Genomic DNA, 16,994 nt, shown 5'->3' on the forward strand with positions numbered 1-16,994 from the left:
TCCAGTGCTTTCGATATCACCTGCTTTTAGGGGTTTTGCACTTTTTTTCCGAATCTATCAACATGTGAAGGAAGAACGTTATGTATTTGAGTCGTGAATTATAATATTACCATTATTATTTGAATAACAAAACATGTATAGGTGAAATTTGATGTGAGATTTCTACTACTCCAAAATTCTTTAGGATTTTCTAAATTACTAGAAAGACATTTTCTCATAATAATTAGATTTGGCCGTGTGGGTCATGGTTTATTTTTAGTTTCTTCTATGTTTCCCAATCAGCATTTTCCCTCATCTTCCAAAAATGTATCCCAAACCTAATCCCTCCGCCTAAATAGGATTATAAATTCTGCATTTATCTCATGACCTTTGAAATTTTCCAGTGGATCATGTCTGTGTGTCACTACTCAGAATGTAAAAACATCCCCAGCATCAGGAAACACTAGGTATTAATTGGTACCTACCCCAATAATTGAGAGTAGACGATTAATAAATACAGTAGGTCTACATTCAGTTTCTTTTTCTAATATTAGTTATGTTGTCATTTTGGTTTTGGTTTTCTATACAAAGAAGTGTAAATAAATGAGTGGTCACTGAAGCCGGCAGACAGTCATGGTGAGTATATAAAGAAACCAAGGTCAATCTGCTGCCAATCTTCATCTGAGCACAAAATTACCATGAACCTACAATTACAGTTCAACCTTGAACTGTTTGGACAGCCGAGAGTGACTCACTGTCTCACGTCCCGGACGCCGCTGAGAGCCGCTTCGTTCATAATGAACATGAAGCGACTTCACATACACAGAGACATTAACCAGGAGGAGGATTTTCTACGGAAATGATTTTGTGGTGGAGAACATTTCAGCGTCTGATGAAACAAAGCTAATTTTAGAATAATCAGTCAAACGAGCAGCACTTAGTGCTCTGACAGAGAAACACACTCTTGTTCTCTCTGTCCACACCTACACAACCGTTTCAGATACAGCAGATATGCAGATTATGCTCGTGTCTTGTTTGTCAACTCAACCAGCACTGATTAAAAAGTAAAAACCATTTGATTACAGCATCTGCCAATAGTTTTCTTGATTAATCAGTTGGTCTTTTCTAACATATAAACCAGTAATGAAAATTACTTGTGAATGCCAATGGTTATTTACCAGGGGGAATTCATTTTTGATCATTTGTTTTGATTTGTCCTGGCAGCATCAATGAGTGTATTGATGTTTGAATGAGCAGAGTAGTCTCGTTAAATAGTATATTGACTAATCACTGGCCAATCGCTGCAGCTCGTATAGAAAAGATGTCGATTGTGTTTTATAATAACTGGAACTATTATTGTGTTGCGTAGGTGGCCATCATCATCCCGTTCCGTCACAGAGAAAACCACCTGAAGTACTGGCTCCACTACCTCCACCCCATCCTCAGACGGCAGAAAATCGACTACGGCATCTACATCATCAACCAGGTCGGTCAGCTGAGGTTGTTGGATTAACGATTAATCTGGGGATTGCTTTTCCAATTAACTGTTGCAAAATGACTGACAGTCGTGTAATTATTAGTATCGAGGCGATTGTCACTTGTTAGCATACAGCTTGTGCGTTTGTTTAAAACAAAAGGGAAACGAAGGCTGACTCGCTCAAGTTGTCGGAGTTATTGATGACCTCAGCGGAGCGGCTCAGTGGAAGTCGTTGGGATTTATATTTGTTTTGGTTAACTAATCAGTTAATTGACCTGTTGTTTGCCTCAAAAAAAGGTTCTTATCCTCAGTAGAATTTAAAATGTCACATCACCACCATTCGAAGTCATAATCCTCAGAATTCGGTTTAAAGAAAACTCTCCGGTCAGAGTTGGGATTTTAATTTTGTCGTGGTTTTAAAAAGAATAACATCTGCATCTTCTGTCTTGTGATAAACAGAGTTAAAGGCCAAGTTAGAAGCTGCAGGAACATTTTATTCCAACTTAAAATCATGACATAAAGTTGACATGAGCTAGATCTGTCAGCTTACAGGAATAATTAGAACACTAAGGCCATCGTCAGGTATTCACTCATATGGTGGGAAATGAAGAACATGTCAATTTGTAGTTATTTAATCACCTGACACCTGCTTCACATCTCTGGTCTTCATTCACTGTTTTTCTTCTTCTGACGAAATATATATATATATAGAACTTTCTGAGCGATGTTGTGAGACGGTGTCTTCCACAGTGTGGTTGGGTGGGAGATCTTCCTCTCCCACATTATGGGTAATGAGCTCTCCTTTCTGCCCTCTCTCCCCCGTGGGCCTCGCGCGACACCTTAATCACTCCCCATGTGGAACAGACCTTTGGTTCCGCCTGCCCTGCCGTGCTCCACTCTTGATATGGTGATGGTTCCAGTGTCGTGCGCTCGCTCCTCTCCCTCACACACATAAACACACATATTCTCTAAGCAGCCGAATCATTCCTGACTCAAATAAGAAGCAGTTACAGAGGCCAAGGGGGAATCGAGCTGTGAGAGAGGCCACAGCATTCAGAGCATTTCTTAACCCTGACTGTCTCTTCTTTCATTTATTTTTAGAATGGGGTTTTGAGTCATTTCTCTACAATACTATTATTTTATCCTGAGGCAGTAATAATCTGACTGTAAAATAAAGTAAGAAAGTGTTTTATATTGTAAAAACTAAATTTTAACAACTCTGTGTTATAATTAACTGAACTCGAGCACAGAGACTGAACATAAAATGAAATATATAGAATGAAAAATACATAGAACATATTGAAATTCATTAAATGTAATAACTTGAATCGATCCTAGTAACACAAGGTCCGGTTTCGCTCAGATGCATCACGCATGGAGAAAAGGAGATTTAGTGCCTTGCTCAAGGACAGTCGCACAGGACGTTGAACCGGCTCATTGTAAAAGTTGAACCCAGACTCTGAATCCTGTGTCGTAAACTTCTGCCGACGAGAGTCCTCATGTGCTGTCACACTGCAACATGATATAATTTCATATTTGGCAGCGTCAGTCGAGCTGCATCTGCGGCTTCAAACCATTCACCTGCACTCAAACACACACTCATCCTCTCACTCACACTCTCAGCAAAACTGTCAAGTTTACTCCGCTCCGTAACGTACCCACATGCATTTACCCACATGCATTTTTTTTAAATACATTTAAACCTGTGGAGAAACTTTAACGTGCAGCCAGCAAGATTTTTTCCTCTTGTTTCTGAATTTGTTTGAAATTGAATGAAAGATAAGCAAGTAATAATGAGTTGGTCTCTCCTAAAAACTTTTAGCATTCATCATCAGCAACTGCTAAAGGGTAACATTTGTTATTTTCTTATTTCTGTATACTCACATTTTTATTCTGCAGCTGGAGCATTAGTATTAAATAATTATTTACAAGTTTAAGGAAACAAATAAAAAGTTTCACTTTCTTTGTAGACTTTTTTTTTTTGTGGAGAATTTTAAATAAAAATTTCACAAGTGTATGAACATAGCTGTTCTTCTGCTCTCATTCAATGATATTTGCATTTCCAAGTGAAACCTTAAACATGTCTGAGTTTCGTTCAGAGAGGTCACTGCGGACATGTGGATACTTGTGTTGCCAGACAACCTGACGTGAAGTGGCTCAATCGGACAGTGAGGCAGGTAGACACACGAGCCGGCAGATTGAGAGAAGCCGGAGTCAAACCGACAGAGGTGGCATTTTGACGACAAGACGTCCTGATGTTTCTGACACGATGGGGCGATGAAACCTTTACACCCGACGCTGCTCCCCGAGTGCGTGGTGGAGAGCACTTTGCTATCGTGCTCGCTCAAGTGTTAAATGAGTGAAAGTCTGGAACCTTTTAACACTGAGCCACTGGAGAGGGATGGAGGTGAGGGGAGGGGGGGGAGCGAGCGGTGATAATTTCACCCCTGCAGTCTCCTTGCTAACAGATAATGGCTGTCATGTCCTCAGAGTAGAAAAACAGGCGTTTTGTGGAAAGAAGTGGCCCCTGGAGATAAAAAAGAATGCCCAAGGTGCACCTGCACTTCAGACTGAGGCACGCAAGGACACACACAAGTGACTGTCAGTGTGTCTGTATTCTTATATATATATATATATATACAGGTTCAAAGATTATATTCTTTTCTATTGTACGAACTAATAAGTGATGTCAGAGTGAAGATGTCAAACAATGGTATGTTATGCATTTTCAAAATATTTTCTAAAAGTATCTCTGCATCGCATAGGACTGTATCTTAAGCTTATATATGATTATCAATGGCATTAATACAATTTAAAAAACAGCTCTGTGCGCTTGCTGTAATATACGATATAATTTAGAATATATCTTCTGAGAGCAGCTGAAAAGAGTATATATTTATATCTAGTATATAGTATATAGTGATGCTAGATACTGCAACTGTGCTCAACCAGTGAGTACTTAAGTGGTTCAAGATTTGAGTTTGACTGAAAAAAAAAAAAAAAATACTCCTCGATTCATCCTTGACTTTAGAGACATTTCTGTGATTAAAATGTTCCAAAGAAAAAGTTCACATACAAGTTTCGCTGGAGCTTTGAACTCTAATATTTCTTTAGCTCAACAGTCACAGTGTCTAAACTATATATCCTTCAGGCTCAGAAACAGCTCCTCATTTACTGGTAAACCTGCTTGAATTCCTGTGAACATTACTTCAGGTGGAAGTTTAGTTTATCTTCTGGCTGCACCATCCTTCCGCCCTTGTTTTCACCTCGGACGGACATTTTGAAGCAGCCGTTGTCTGGCTGTGAGAAAGCGCTGCTGCTGCTGCTGGTGAGGTACGGTGAGTAGGCGTTGCAGAGGGATCACGCAGAAAGTGATATGTCAACCTTGCTGTTCTGCCCTGCTGCTCCGTGTCCTCGCTTGCCGGCTGAGGACCAGGGCCAATGTTTGTTTGTTGGCCATAAGCTCATCATGTAAAACTGGACAGGGGCCCAGAGAGAGAGAGAGAGAGAGAGAGAGAGAGAGAAGCAGGTGAGAAAGAGAGTGTGGAGGAGGAGGGGTGAGTGACAGAAATGAGAAAGAAGAGCCATCTGCTGTTATGGTTTTTATGGAAGCTTCAGGTCGATCCAAGCTGGATATAAATTTATACCATCTAATACTCTGCAGCCATCCGGGGGGGGCAAAGGTCTCTCTGAGGAGTTGAAGGATAAGAAAACACAAAGTTGTGCTTGACGCATTGTGTTCAATGTGTTTTTACTTTTAATACATTGAATAGTCATTTCAATTTGAGGGGGAAATCAATGTTCAGCCACTGCAGCACAGGCAGATCAGATCAGGTGTGTGGCAAATATCTTCTTTAGAGCTGCTAACAAAAACTGGATCTCTTTTAATTGAAAAATGTTTCCGTGTACATTCTATCTCCAGTTCTTACAGTTGTTATATAAGTGTGGTCAAGTATAATACTTTTATCTGAAGTAGTATAGTAGACGTGTTAAGTGATAGTTGTGTGACATTTAAGAGGCCGACGCATAATCGCTAATTTCGGTGTAAAGAGGTAGACAAGTTCTTGAGAATCCGAAAGCCCTGGGTATATTTGATCCTTTGCACAAGCGTCCACACCGATTTTCCCCCCTCTTTCATCCTAAGTAGCTTATTTTAAAAAATGTTCTCCTTAAGATGTACCTCAAATGTTCTGAGATGCTTTTGAGTCTCCTAATCTCAATTCTGGTGCCATTTTAGCACCAGTAGAAAATTGAGAGGACACAAAGGAAAGCAGGATAAAACGCGACATGCTGACATCTGGCCTCAGCACACACAACACTGTACTAAGCTTCTGCCGGGCGCCTTGCTCCACTAATCCACCAAGATATGACCCGGCACCTCCTTTCTCCCTCTGCCACCTCTCTCACTCTCTCTCACACACACACACACGCACACGCACACACACACGCACACACACAGCCAGTGACTCCTCTGCATCTGTCCAGAGTCTCAGGTTGTGTTGTAGAGGAATGAATCTATAGTCGGCCTTCACACCGCTTGTGTTTCTTATTCATGTCGGCAGTGGAGCTCCAGCAGTGTCCGGCCCTGAGTGGACACCACAGGATCAGGAGGGATTAAGCTCTGTGTGTCTCTGCTGGCATTTGTTTGGGCTTTATGGTGAAGGTCACATCAAGGTGGCCCAGGCGGTTCATCGGTCCACGAACGTCCAGACAGGCAGCCACATAGTGTGTGTCTGTGTGTCCGTGTGTGTGTCTGTGTGTGTTACAAGACCAGACTCTTGTAATGTCAACAAACCACAGCACTAACAAATAAAACAACCATCTCTGAAGGAAATATATTCTAAAACACCAATTTCTCTTTGACCTGTATATTTAGAGACTTGCAGACAGGGAGAACAAACTCCACACAGAAAGAAGTGGTCGGCCGTTGGGTTTGAACCCAGAACCATCTTGCTGTGAACAACTGCCCCACCATGCCGTCTCAGGAATTTCATATATTTACTTATATATATATATATATATATATATATTTATATATACATTTCTATGAGCGAAGAACTAAAATTGGTCAGTGTTGGAACAGAATGCTGAGCAAAATCAAACTAATCCCCCTAAACTAAAGCCAAAGATCGGTTTTAAACATTTAAAATGGATGCAACGCAGACATTTTTTATTATATTGAACCTTTTTTTTAAATGAAATAAAATCAGTAATCAGTGCATTGATATGATTGTGACATCAAACACAACCACGAATTGACCTCACAGCCACAGCACTGTACGTCTGTCTTTGTGAACACGGTGCAGTTACAGCTTGATGTATAGAAACTGCGATAGCACGAGCATAGAATATTCAGTCCATGCTTCTCTTTATCTGTAGTTAGCATTAGCATTTTTAATTCAGGTGATAGACGGAACAAAACCTATTGAATTATAACATTCATTATTCTCTTATCTGCTTGGAAAGGGTGCAGGCCTGGGTGAGATATTTAGACTTAAACCTCTTAGAATAAAGAAAAGCCTTTTCCAGACCTCTCTCTCTCTCTCTCTCTCTCTCTCTCTCCCTCTCCCTCACCAACACCCTACGTCATGCATGGTTAATGCTCTTTCTATCTTCCTCTGCTAGAAATTGAAAATGTTAAAGAAAGAGCTAAAGACGAGGGACTTTTTGTGCAGTTGACTGTGGAATAGGATATTGATCTGATGAGCATCACTTTGCTTCCTTCCTCCTTCTCCTCCTTCTCTTCCATGTTCTAGTGATGTGCTGCAGCCTCGTTACTGTTTTCTGAAGTACAGTAAAATAATGTTCTCATTTTCTACACACTCATAAACCCCGTTCAGTCCTGGGTGAAAGGTGCTTGATGTGATTGCACCAGTCTGGATTTGAAGGATGATAGATTTATCTGTTTGAGCCTCTCCCATCCTCTCCTCTTTTCCTCTCCTCTCCTCTTTTCCTCTCTCCTCTGTCTACATATCCATTAACACCACAAACAGTTTGACCTTTTCCATCAAAATTACGAGAGCTGCTTGATCAGTTGACGTTACTTTCAATGAAGGTCATGACACCTGAGTAAAAAAATAAAATCTGGCACTTAGACTAATGGATGGATTTCAGGCAAATCAGAAAAGATCAGTAAACTGTATGATCTCATTTATACATTTTTAAATGAAGTAGCAGTTTACATTTCATGGCTAAAACTGTAATCTAGACTTAAGTGAGACATTTTTGTGATATATGTCACTGCAGAAGAGACATAATCGTTGTGGACATTGTTGACCCAGTCCTCTTGTATAGGGATTATCAAAGGACCATTTTATACCTGCATGTTTTTCACCTCGTCCTTCCATCTCATCTCAAGGTAAGGTTTTATGAACATGATTTTTTAGGAATATAAATATTTTAAAATCGTATCTTGTCTGAAATCACTGGCTATAATGTTTAAATTCAGATAAATTTAAAAAAAGGACAAATTAAATATTTAAATGTGTTAGCAAACTTAAACACATCAACATCAAGCAACCATTTTTATTTGTTTTTTTAATTTCTACACCAGAATATTTCAGGGTTTTCTTGAGCTTTTCTTTTTATTGAAAATGTAAACTGGGTCATTCTATCAGCTGATCACTTGTGTTTCATTAATCACTGAACCACATAAGAGCCGTCAAACACACACATGCATCATCTTAATAAGCTGCTGCTCTTTGCATTAAACTACAAACCATAAGCTGCCTGTTTACTGCAGATAAAGAGCACCAACATGATTTAAAGCACGGCGCAGTGGAGAATTGACATTTCAGCTTTTTAGTGATGCATAATTTAACGTTCCTTGTTTTTCCTCTCAACTGCCCTTTCAATCAAGCGTCCATTTTGGCCGAGCTGTTGAGACAGCAGGAGGAGAGACAGAGATGCTCCCTGTTTCGCACATTTCACGACTCAATAATACCGCGCGCTTTGGTCGGCTGCTATTTTACTTCTGAAGGTTTGTCTCACTTTCACACACGCTTCAGGTTCTAGTCAACTTTATTGTCTTAAATGGGCGACGGGAGCTGCAGCGAGCATAAAAAATAAATGCGCAGCGCTCCGCATGGACTCGAGAGTGAACGGGTACAAGACGTACAAACATAAAACCTGGAGGAACTGGCACAAATCAATATTTAGTGTATGGAACAACTTTTCTGAGGCAGGTCACGATTATATAAAGGTACACACTTCACAGGAGGTGTAAACGGACAAGCTGTTCTGCTGCTGTCGACACTGAACGATTTTAATCTGACAAACTGCAACGTTAATTAAAAACCCCACAGTGACGACGGTGGCGTCGACTCACACAACATCTGGCGGTGGATGCACATTTAGAAGGACGAGCCATTCAAGCTCCTCCACATATTTATCAGTGACAATCGAGGATGAAGGGAGGATTTTGTCCAAATGTAGAATAAATATTACAAAGAAAATATGGGCAGTTCGAAGCCTTATAAATAATGAATTTAGTCCACGATACAGAAGGCAAAGAACTAGATTGAATCTTCTTTTTTCATGTAACGTGTACATTTGTAATATTTCATTCATGAGAGGCTTCAGTGGTAAATGACTCATTTTATTATTAGGTTGATTTCTTCATTGTTCATTGCTCAGCAGGTTATGATTTATAAATGTATATTTCCTTCTCTGCAAAACAAGCAGACCAGTTAATTAAAACACTGGATAAAGTAGTTTCAACTAATAAAATCAGGGTTCAATCTGAGACTCAAGAGCCGACACAGCACACGAGGAGCTTGTTTCTCTCATAACTTCAGATCCAGACGTCCAGAGACTAAATCTTTTATCAGGTTAGGTTATAGTTGTAGACTAAAGGTGATGCAACATGAAAGATTTAGAAAGTATTTGCCTGGAAATATTTGAATGTAGTTTTTTTTCTTGTCCCTCCTTCTTACTTCCTTCGCCGTGCCTCCACTCAGGGACACAGCGCTGGGATGTTTAGACAGCAGCCACTCACTCTTGATGTTTTCCTCCTGTGCTTTCAGCCAAACAGCCAAACTTGATGACCTCGCTATTCACAGAGCTGCATCGTGTGTGTATGAAACCTTCTAACCACCTCGACAACCTCTCATTAAAACGGCCTGGAAATGTCACTCTGATTCAAACCCATTCGTTTCGTGGCTGCTGCCCCCCCCCTCTCCCTCCTCCCCCAGCACTCACCTCCGCTCTCTCACTCCGAAGCTCGGCTGTTTCCCTCCTCCTCGCTGATCCGGCAGAAAAGACCAGACAAATAAATATGTTCTTTCCCTCCTGCTCACAGAGATTACAGGAGAAGATTAATTATGAGTGCGCTCTCCCACTTTATTGATGATTGAATAGATTTCGGCGTGGTAGCCTGTAGCCTTCCGTGGTCGGTTTAATATTGCTGATAATCAGCAGAAAATCGCGTTTGCACTGAAAAGCAACTGCAGATGTTGCTAATATTTATTTTGAAATATTGACAGTTTCATAAATGAACTATTGCAGTGTTGACAGGTTCAAAGATGTTGGATATTCTCACAATTTGCAATGTGCAGAAAAGGTTGAAACCTTTTTTCTTTCTTGTGAAGTTTGCATGTTTTCGAAGGACACGCAGGTCATTCAGTCCTGCAACAGACTGGGAAACCATGATGGATCCCAACTTACCCAGTGTGCAGCCGAATATGCAACCTCCACAGCAGAGATAAGCATTAATGGATGGATATAGTCATATATACGAATTTTGAACTTTATGTTACCAATGATTTTGCAAACACTGGTATTAACAAAAATGTGCTGCATAACCAAAACAGATTTCTTGTGCTTTAAACTAAACACAAATCATAATATTATTCTAAGATGCGAAAAAGTGTAAGAGGAGGGGATCATGGAAGATTTGGCTTCTGACTGGCTGTTCAGGCAGAAAATAAAATAAAATAGAATAAAAGTAAAGAAAAAAACCCTGAAGTGTCTTCGTTGCTGCTTCAGAACCCGATGGAACAATTAATCCAAGAAGATTCAAGATCCAAGGCAGCTTTGAGTAATCCTTGATCCTGAAGGTTTATCAGATGCCAGGAGGCTCTGCCGTGGTTTACAATGCAATGAAACAAGATTTTACAACTCCTGGAAGTAGTCACAGCCGTAATCATTTTTATACTCCATATCATCAGGGTTGCAAGGTAAGCAGTAGATTTACCCCGCTCACACCAAGTTGCTAAACTATACAAAAATATTTGTAGCTTTTGCTTGTATTTGGTTGACCAGCAAAAGTTGAGACAAGTTAAACTTTTTTTTGCAGATATCAGTATTTAGTTTGAGCCCTGCACTGCTTTAGCCTCATTGAAGTGAATGAGCGGTTATGAACCATCTGTCTGAACAACGCCTCTGTTTTTAAAAGCTATTATTCCTTTCATTGTGCCTTTAATAATAACATCCTGCAGTAATCCTCCGTGTCACAGACTTTTATTTCATGAACTTTATACAGCAGCTCCATTTCCTGAGTGCAGGTCGTCTCTGAAGGGTTTAAACGATACTGCTATTGTGGTGGAGACATTAGAAGCAATCAGATTTCAGTCTGGACACAGGAAATCAATGTGAGTGTGGAGTATGAATATTGTAATAGCTTGACAGACTGTGGCACACATGCTAATATAAGGTAGGTGTCCTGAGATGAGGGGGGGGATGAAACTGAACAGATGGAAACAGAGAAAATCCTTCAGTGGGAATTGAGCTTTGCATTTTCTAAAGAAAGACGCATTGAAAACATCCCACGTGTTTTTAATATTCTGCATCCCATGCTATCTGATACACTTTGTCATAAAGGCAAACACCACTTTTATGTTATCTCTCTCTTTTCCATTTGTGTTTCATTCTTCTCTGCTTCTATATTCCGTCACTTGAGTCTCCTACTGGCAAGACCAGAAGAGCTGAAGATAGGTTATAATAATGTCAGCAGTATTAGAGATTATCAGCAGGGATGGGATCATTGTGTCGAGCAGACTGTGGTGAGCTTTAAAGCACAAAAGTGGGACAGAGAAAATACTGTTAGTCGTAATTGTTGAGAAAATTGCCCCAAATTGCTTCTCATTTATCGTCGTTTCTTCCTAATAGCTGCAGAGAGGGGAACCCAAAGTGAGAAGGGAATAACTGAGACGTCCTGTAACTTCCAACGCTCTCTGAGGACCGCCTTGTTGTTTGTTACCTCTTGTTTCAAAAGAAACCTTTGTCAGCACTGTCTCTGTTTCTGTGTGTGTGTGTGTGTCTGTGTGTGTGTGTGATCCCACCTCTGCAGCACTATAAGTTCTGCAAATCACAGCGTCTCATCTGTTTGATAGTGTTGTGCTTTGTTGTGCGAGATGAGGCTTCATAAGACCACAACCGAGTTATGGCGCATGTGTGCCGATAACACATGTGGCTATTTATCATGAATACGTTTATATTAGTTGATGACAATCTGCCTCCTCTATAAAGACACTTCAATCATTATATATGAAATATAATCACGCGATGCTGTACTTACGCAGTGTCCGTTATTATAAGATATTATTTTGGTCAACTCCCAACAATGTGATATTTATTCACTCCACTGTCAGAGTCATCTGCATATGAATATGTTTGCACAGAAGTAAACATATTACTGCCAAGATGAAGTAAATGAAGAACTTTCATCTTTTTGTTTTGAGTCTCTCGGAGAGATTTAGCAAAACAAACTTTCTCTTCTATGTTTCTCTCTCGTCCACATGCAAGCACAATTTAAGTCACTAAAACAGAGATTTGATGGTGTCACACTTTGCACTGTTGCATTTGTGTTATGAACATAAACCGCCATACACAACATCAACAATGGCGGTTATATATCGGTTTCTCTGTTTGGTTAGCACTGCTTGGTCTAAGGGCAGCTAAGTTCAGGATCCCTGTATTACCGGCATTCATCCCCACATTGTTCGAGCGGCTGTGGCTCAGGGGGAGAGCGGGGGATCGTCCTTCGTCTTTTTCGATCACAGTCTTTCCCATGTCCTCGGGCAAGATACTGAACCACTGTTGAGTGTCATCGAGAAAAGAAAAGGGCTACTTACTATTTACCATTCATATGCGACTGCCTCGCCCTGATTTATTTGGACCAGAGAGTTCTTCCCTAGTATTTGACGGATTGTCGTCCGCTTGAGCTACTGCTTGAGCATTGTTATTTTTTTGTTGTCCTCTGGACAGAGATATTTTGTAAAGCGAAGGTCGTGTGGATGAAAGGGAAAATATCAGTTTGAAAACATATTCACAGTAGTGTAGACAAGGCCTCAGATTAATGAGAGTTTTTCCAAGCTATTCCGAGTGTCAGTTTCAACCCAACTCCCATGAGTTCATCAGTCATCATATATGACTGAGTGTACACTTTAATTTATCACACAACTTTAATTGTCCTGAACTCCCATCCCTCCTTGAAAACAGTTTCTTTACCAAGGACAGGGCTGTTCCCGGTGTTGATGATGGTGAATAATGTAGCGTTGGCATGATGGGATGAGGTGTCATCGTGGCGTATATATATCGAGCCATCCCTCTGAGCGGACTGACCTTCAACTTGTTTATCTCTGCGGAATGAGAAAAGGTATTCGCCACCTTGATGAGGAAACTCAGGAGGATATGAGCGAGGATAAAGCCCCGTATTAAATCGGGGAAGGAGAAAGAAAAGAAAGTTATCTGTCAATAGCAGCTAACACATCTTTGAAAGTAATGCATATTGATTTTCCAAAATGGATCTGATATTGTTCTCTTCAAGGTCTCAGCGGGAGAGGGCTGTTGTAGTCGGAGCGGCAGCAAAGCCAAAGCTTCCTTTTTGAAAATCAGACAAAGAGAGGCATTGTACCGCATGTGGGGAGAGGAGAGATATCTGACATGGCCTCGGTTCTGTGGAAGAGGCCATTATGTCTCTTTCTTTGCAGCTATTCTGCATCCTGTGTTTTCTTAGTGGTTTGGTTTTTAATAAACAGAGTTGGAGAAGAAATGTTAGAGACGAAAACAGAAAAGGAGAAATTGAGGACTGTCGAGTACAGACACAAATATGTTTTTTTATTCTGCTTTAGGTTGGTGCGTGAACAAATGTATAGAGCAGCTTTATTCTGTCTATTTGTGGTTTGTAACGTTTCCCGTTCAGCTCGCTCTCATTGCTATCACTTACCCAATTGCTTTCTTTCTTACAACACAAGTAATCCCTGATTTCAAATCATAAATATGTTTATAAACGATTTATCAAAATCTGAGATTCAGTGATTGACATTAAGACCATGTGAACCCCTCACTATACAGGATCATCGTGGTCCAGGTTGAATCGCACCCAAAATCAGGACGTTATTATTAAGTTTGGTCGACAGTTCAAGACTTCAGAATAACCTTTAAAACTTAGTGGACAATACGACCAAAAGCATCCTGGTGTCACGAGATACAGTTGACATTTGACAGACCAATAAAAGCAGTGGAAGTGTGGGAGGACTAATGGGGATTAAATCAGAGTAAACATCTTGATCTCGCTGACACCGCTTCATTCACCTGCCCAGTCACAAAGGAGCGCTGCCGACTGAAAGGCAATGTTCCCCGGGACCATTGTATCAGCAAAGAAAAAAAAACATCTTTATGCATAAGACGGGTTAGCTCTATTGTGTTTGTGTGTGAGGGTGCATGTGAAAGAGGCTGTTTATTCCAGAGAGCTGCAGCAATTTTAAACGGTTTGTCTGTTGCCGAGGAAGCAGGCGTTCAACCCTGACTAGTGTGTGATAGGTTAGTGTATCTCTGCCTGGCCTTGTTTCTCCTCTTCCTCCTGCCCCTCGTCTTTTCTTCCTGTACATTTCTCTCCATACTCTGTCTCATACACTCTGTCCTCCTTCCTCCCCTCGTCTTTCACCTCACTCTCTCCACCACATGGCATCTCCCAGAGGATGAGAGAGAGAGAGAGTGTGTGTGTGTGTTTGTGCCATATGTGTGACTTAAATGTCGCATTATCCCACAGAAATAAGGTTTGTGATACAAGTAATCCTGTTCTCAGCTCTGGTGCAATGTTAGCAGACTCTTTGTCAAGCAAAAAGAACACATTTGTCTTTCATGCATGAACATTTTTCTGGTTGTAACACTGCGGTCAGCACAACCTCAGGTCACGATAGGTCCTCTGTGCTAATTACCACTGGGACAACCTACACCCACTGCGAAACTGTGACTGTAACAACACCTATACCAGTCTCATGGTATGTCAATGTTTCTCCATGCAAGCATACCGTCCCAGTTAAAAAAATTCTCAAAGGAAAATACCTATCAAACAGTTCTGGTCAAAACTGTGGCTACACAGAGGTTAACAGTATTCTTTTTTTTTAATGTCTGGAGTTTCAGGGGTTGTTGAAGTTATCAAGAGTTTCTGTACATTTCCAAAGTGACTGCTCCTGACATTCAAACCCACGTTTATTTCCTAGTCCATTTTTAAATGTTTAAATCCAGCTTTTGCAGCATATGTGAAGAAAGAAATCGAAGCACTTGTCCGACTTGACATCAGTGAGAACTTAATATAAGAGGAGAACTGCTTGGTGTTGCTTATTTCCCCGAGCTGTCCCAGCCACACATTTCACTTTCCTCTGAACGATCTTAATTCAAGGTAAATATGCACTGGATAGTTTCATTTCACTCCCTCGCCCTCCACTCCAATCATATGTTTGACCTTTAAAACGTTGCAGAATGGAGGGCAGCCGTTGTCAGGGTTTAATTATAAACTGACCCGAGGTCATATCATACCGCAGAGGGCTCTCGCATATTGTTAAAGGATTTTAGTCCAATGACACCCTGTTGCCAGGTTACTGCCAGAAGACAGATGACAAAGCAAAACAGCACAGCAAAGACGAAAAAGGACAGAGAAGTGAATTTTGGTCTAAAGTCCTTCAGTTTGGGCCAGTGCAACAAATGTGATAATGTGTTGAGGAGTATTATGGCTTTAAACCTGTGGGCAATATTGAAATCCATAGAAGGTTCTACTACAAAGAAGAAGTAATTCTCCCTAATCCTCTTATGATCAAACCAATTCTGATCCTCTAAATCCAAAACAAAGATATTAAAGCGAATCCATTATAATCCACTGTGGTGAACTTTCTGCAAACAGCACGTCAGTGTCTGTTTAAAAGAGGTTTCAACTCAGTTGTGATTGAATTTCATCGAGAGATTGGTTTTCATTATGATTTCATGGGTGAAGTTAATTGGATTTTTAATTTAAAGTTTCAGAGGTTTCTGCAGTGATAAAGCACAATGTGACATATTGTCTTTTACAGTGTTTATCTGAGAACACTCAATGCATTTCATACAAGTGTTAAAGGTTCAGTGTGCAGAGTTTAGTGGCATCTAGTGGTGAAGCTGCATATGGCAGCCTTGCATCACTCTTCTCTTCCAAGCCCGTTGGACAACCTGTATCCCTCAGGCTTGTAAAGACAGGACAGACCCTCTTTGGAGCCAGTGTTTGGTTCTTCCATCCTGGGCTGCTGTAGAAACATGGAGGTGCAACATGGAGGACTCTGTGGGAGACCCATTCCCAGGTAATAAAAGGCCCATTCTAAGATAATAACTTCAGTCTCCACTGAAAAGCAATTAAGATGTTATATTTCAAACAGTTAAGGAGAACATTGAGGGATGAGGTTTAAATTGAGGTTTTTGGCAGATATAATAGATGTGTGTAAATCTATGAATGTTCCCTTCTCTGCCGACAGTTTCCGTAACGTAGTCTGTTAGCTAATGATTCGCCCAATTGGCTTTAATGTTCAGGTACCATTGTAAGTCCTACATTACGTTAGCTGGGCAAACTAGCACCTTATGTAAAAGCATGTCTGTTTTGAGGGTTTTTTTAGGCTTGGAGGAAATGACAAATGCATCCATTGCTGTATATATAGAATAAATTATTGGAACCTATAAGCCCAGTGTGATATATTATATTTAGTTTACTGCTCACTTCATGTTCATGTTGTACTCATCGGTCTGTTACTCTTTGGGATTTCTTTGAGCGAGTTCAGTTTCCTCCTTACACATTTTTGAACATATTGAGACACGAGCAGGCAGATGGTCGTAAACTCATTTCTCGTGGCGTCCTGATCATATTCCAAGACTGAAACCCCAGTGGAACCGGTGCTCTAATTTCCTACATCGAGTCTAATAACACGAGCCTCCTCAACAACCACTTATCAGGTGTAAAACTAGCTGGAAAACACGGGGGCGACCGATCCTAATGACATGCCTGTAAATTATTAACTGCACAACGTGTTTGGTGCATTTACATATCAAACTGCAGAGCTCAGGAATGTATCGAAGACTGTGAGGTGGCAAGAAGTATTTCAATCAGAGCTGTTGTATTGATTACCTTCAAGATTAGATTCCCAGCCAGTTACATCAGTTATGTTCTATTTAATACTTCCCTGCTGGGTACTTACAGCTAGATAGTAAAACTCTAAATATTTGCAGTACTGTATACAGCATGTCAGCTTCCTGCCTGTTTCTTCTTGGTGCCATTAGACCAGGTAATTTAGACCACAAG

The 16,994-nt window shown here is 40.6% G+C and overlaps 1 protein-coding gene across 1 annotated transcript in view; it reads left to right on the forward strand.

Annotated features, from left to right (window-relative positions):
• b4galt2 (UDP-Gal:betaGlcNAc beta 1,4- galactosyltransferase, polypeptide 2) overlaps positions 1 to 16,994 on the forward strand; it is a 123,256-nt gene that overhangs the window by 58,584 nt on the left and 47,678 nt on the right. Inside the window, exon 4 of the mRNA XM_035171581.2 lies at positions 1,349 to 1,465. Coding sequence (XP_035027472.1) covers positions 1,349 to 1,465 — 117 coding nt within the window. The remainder of the gene's footprint in view (positions 1 to 1,348; positions 1,466 to 16,994) is intronic.

This window comes from Hippoglossus stenolepis, chromosome 11, assembly GCF_022539355.2.
Source record: "Hippoglossus stenolepis isolate QCI-W04-F060 chromosome 11, HSTE1.2, whole genome shotgun sequence".
Taxonomy (NCBI): domain Eukaryota; kingdom Metazoa; phylum Chordata; class Actinopteri; order Pleuronectiformes; family Pleuronectidae; genus Hippoglossus; species Hippoglossus stenolepis.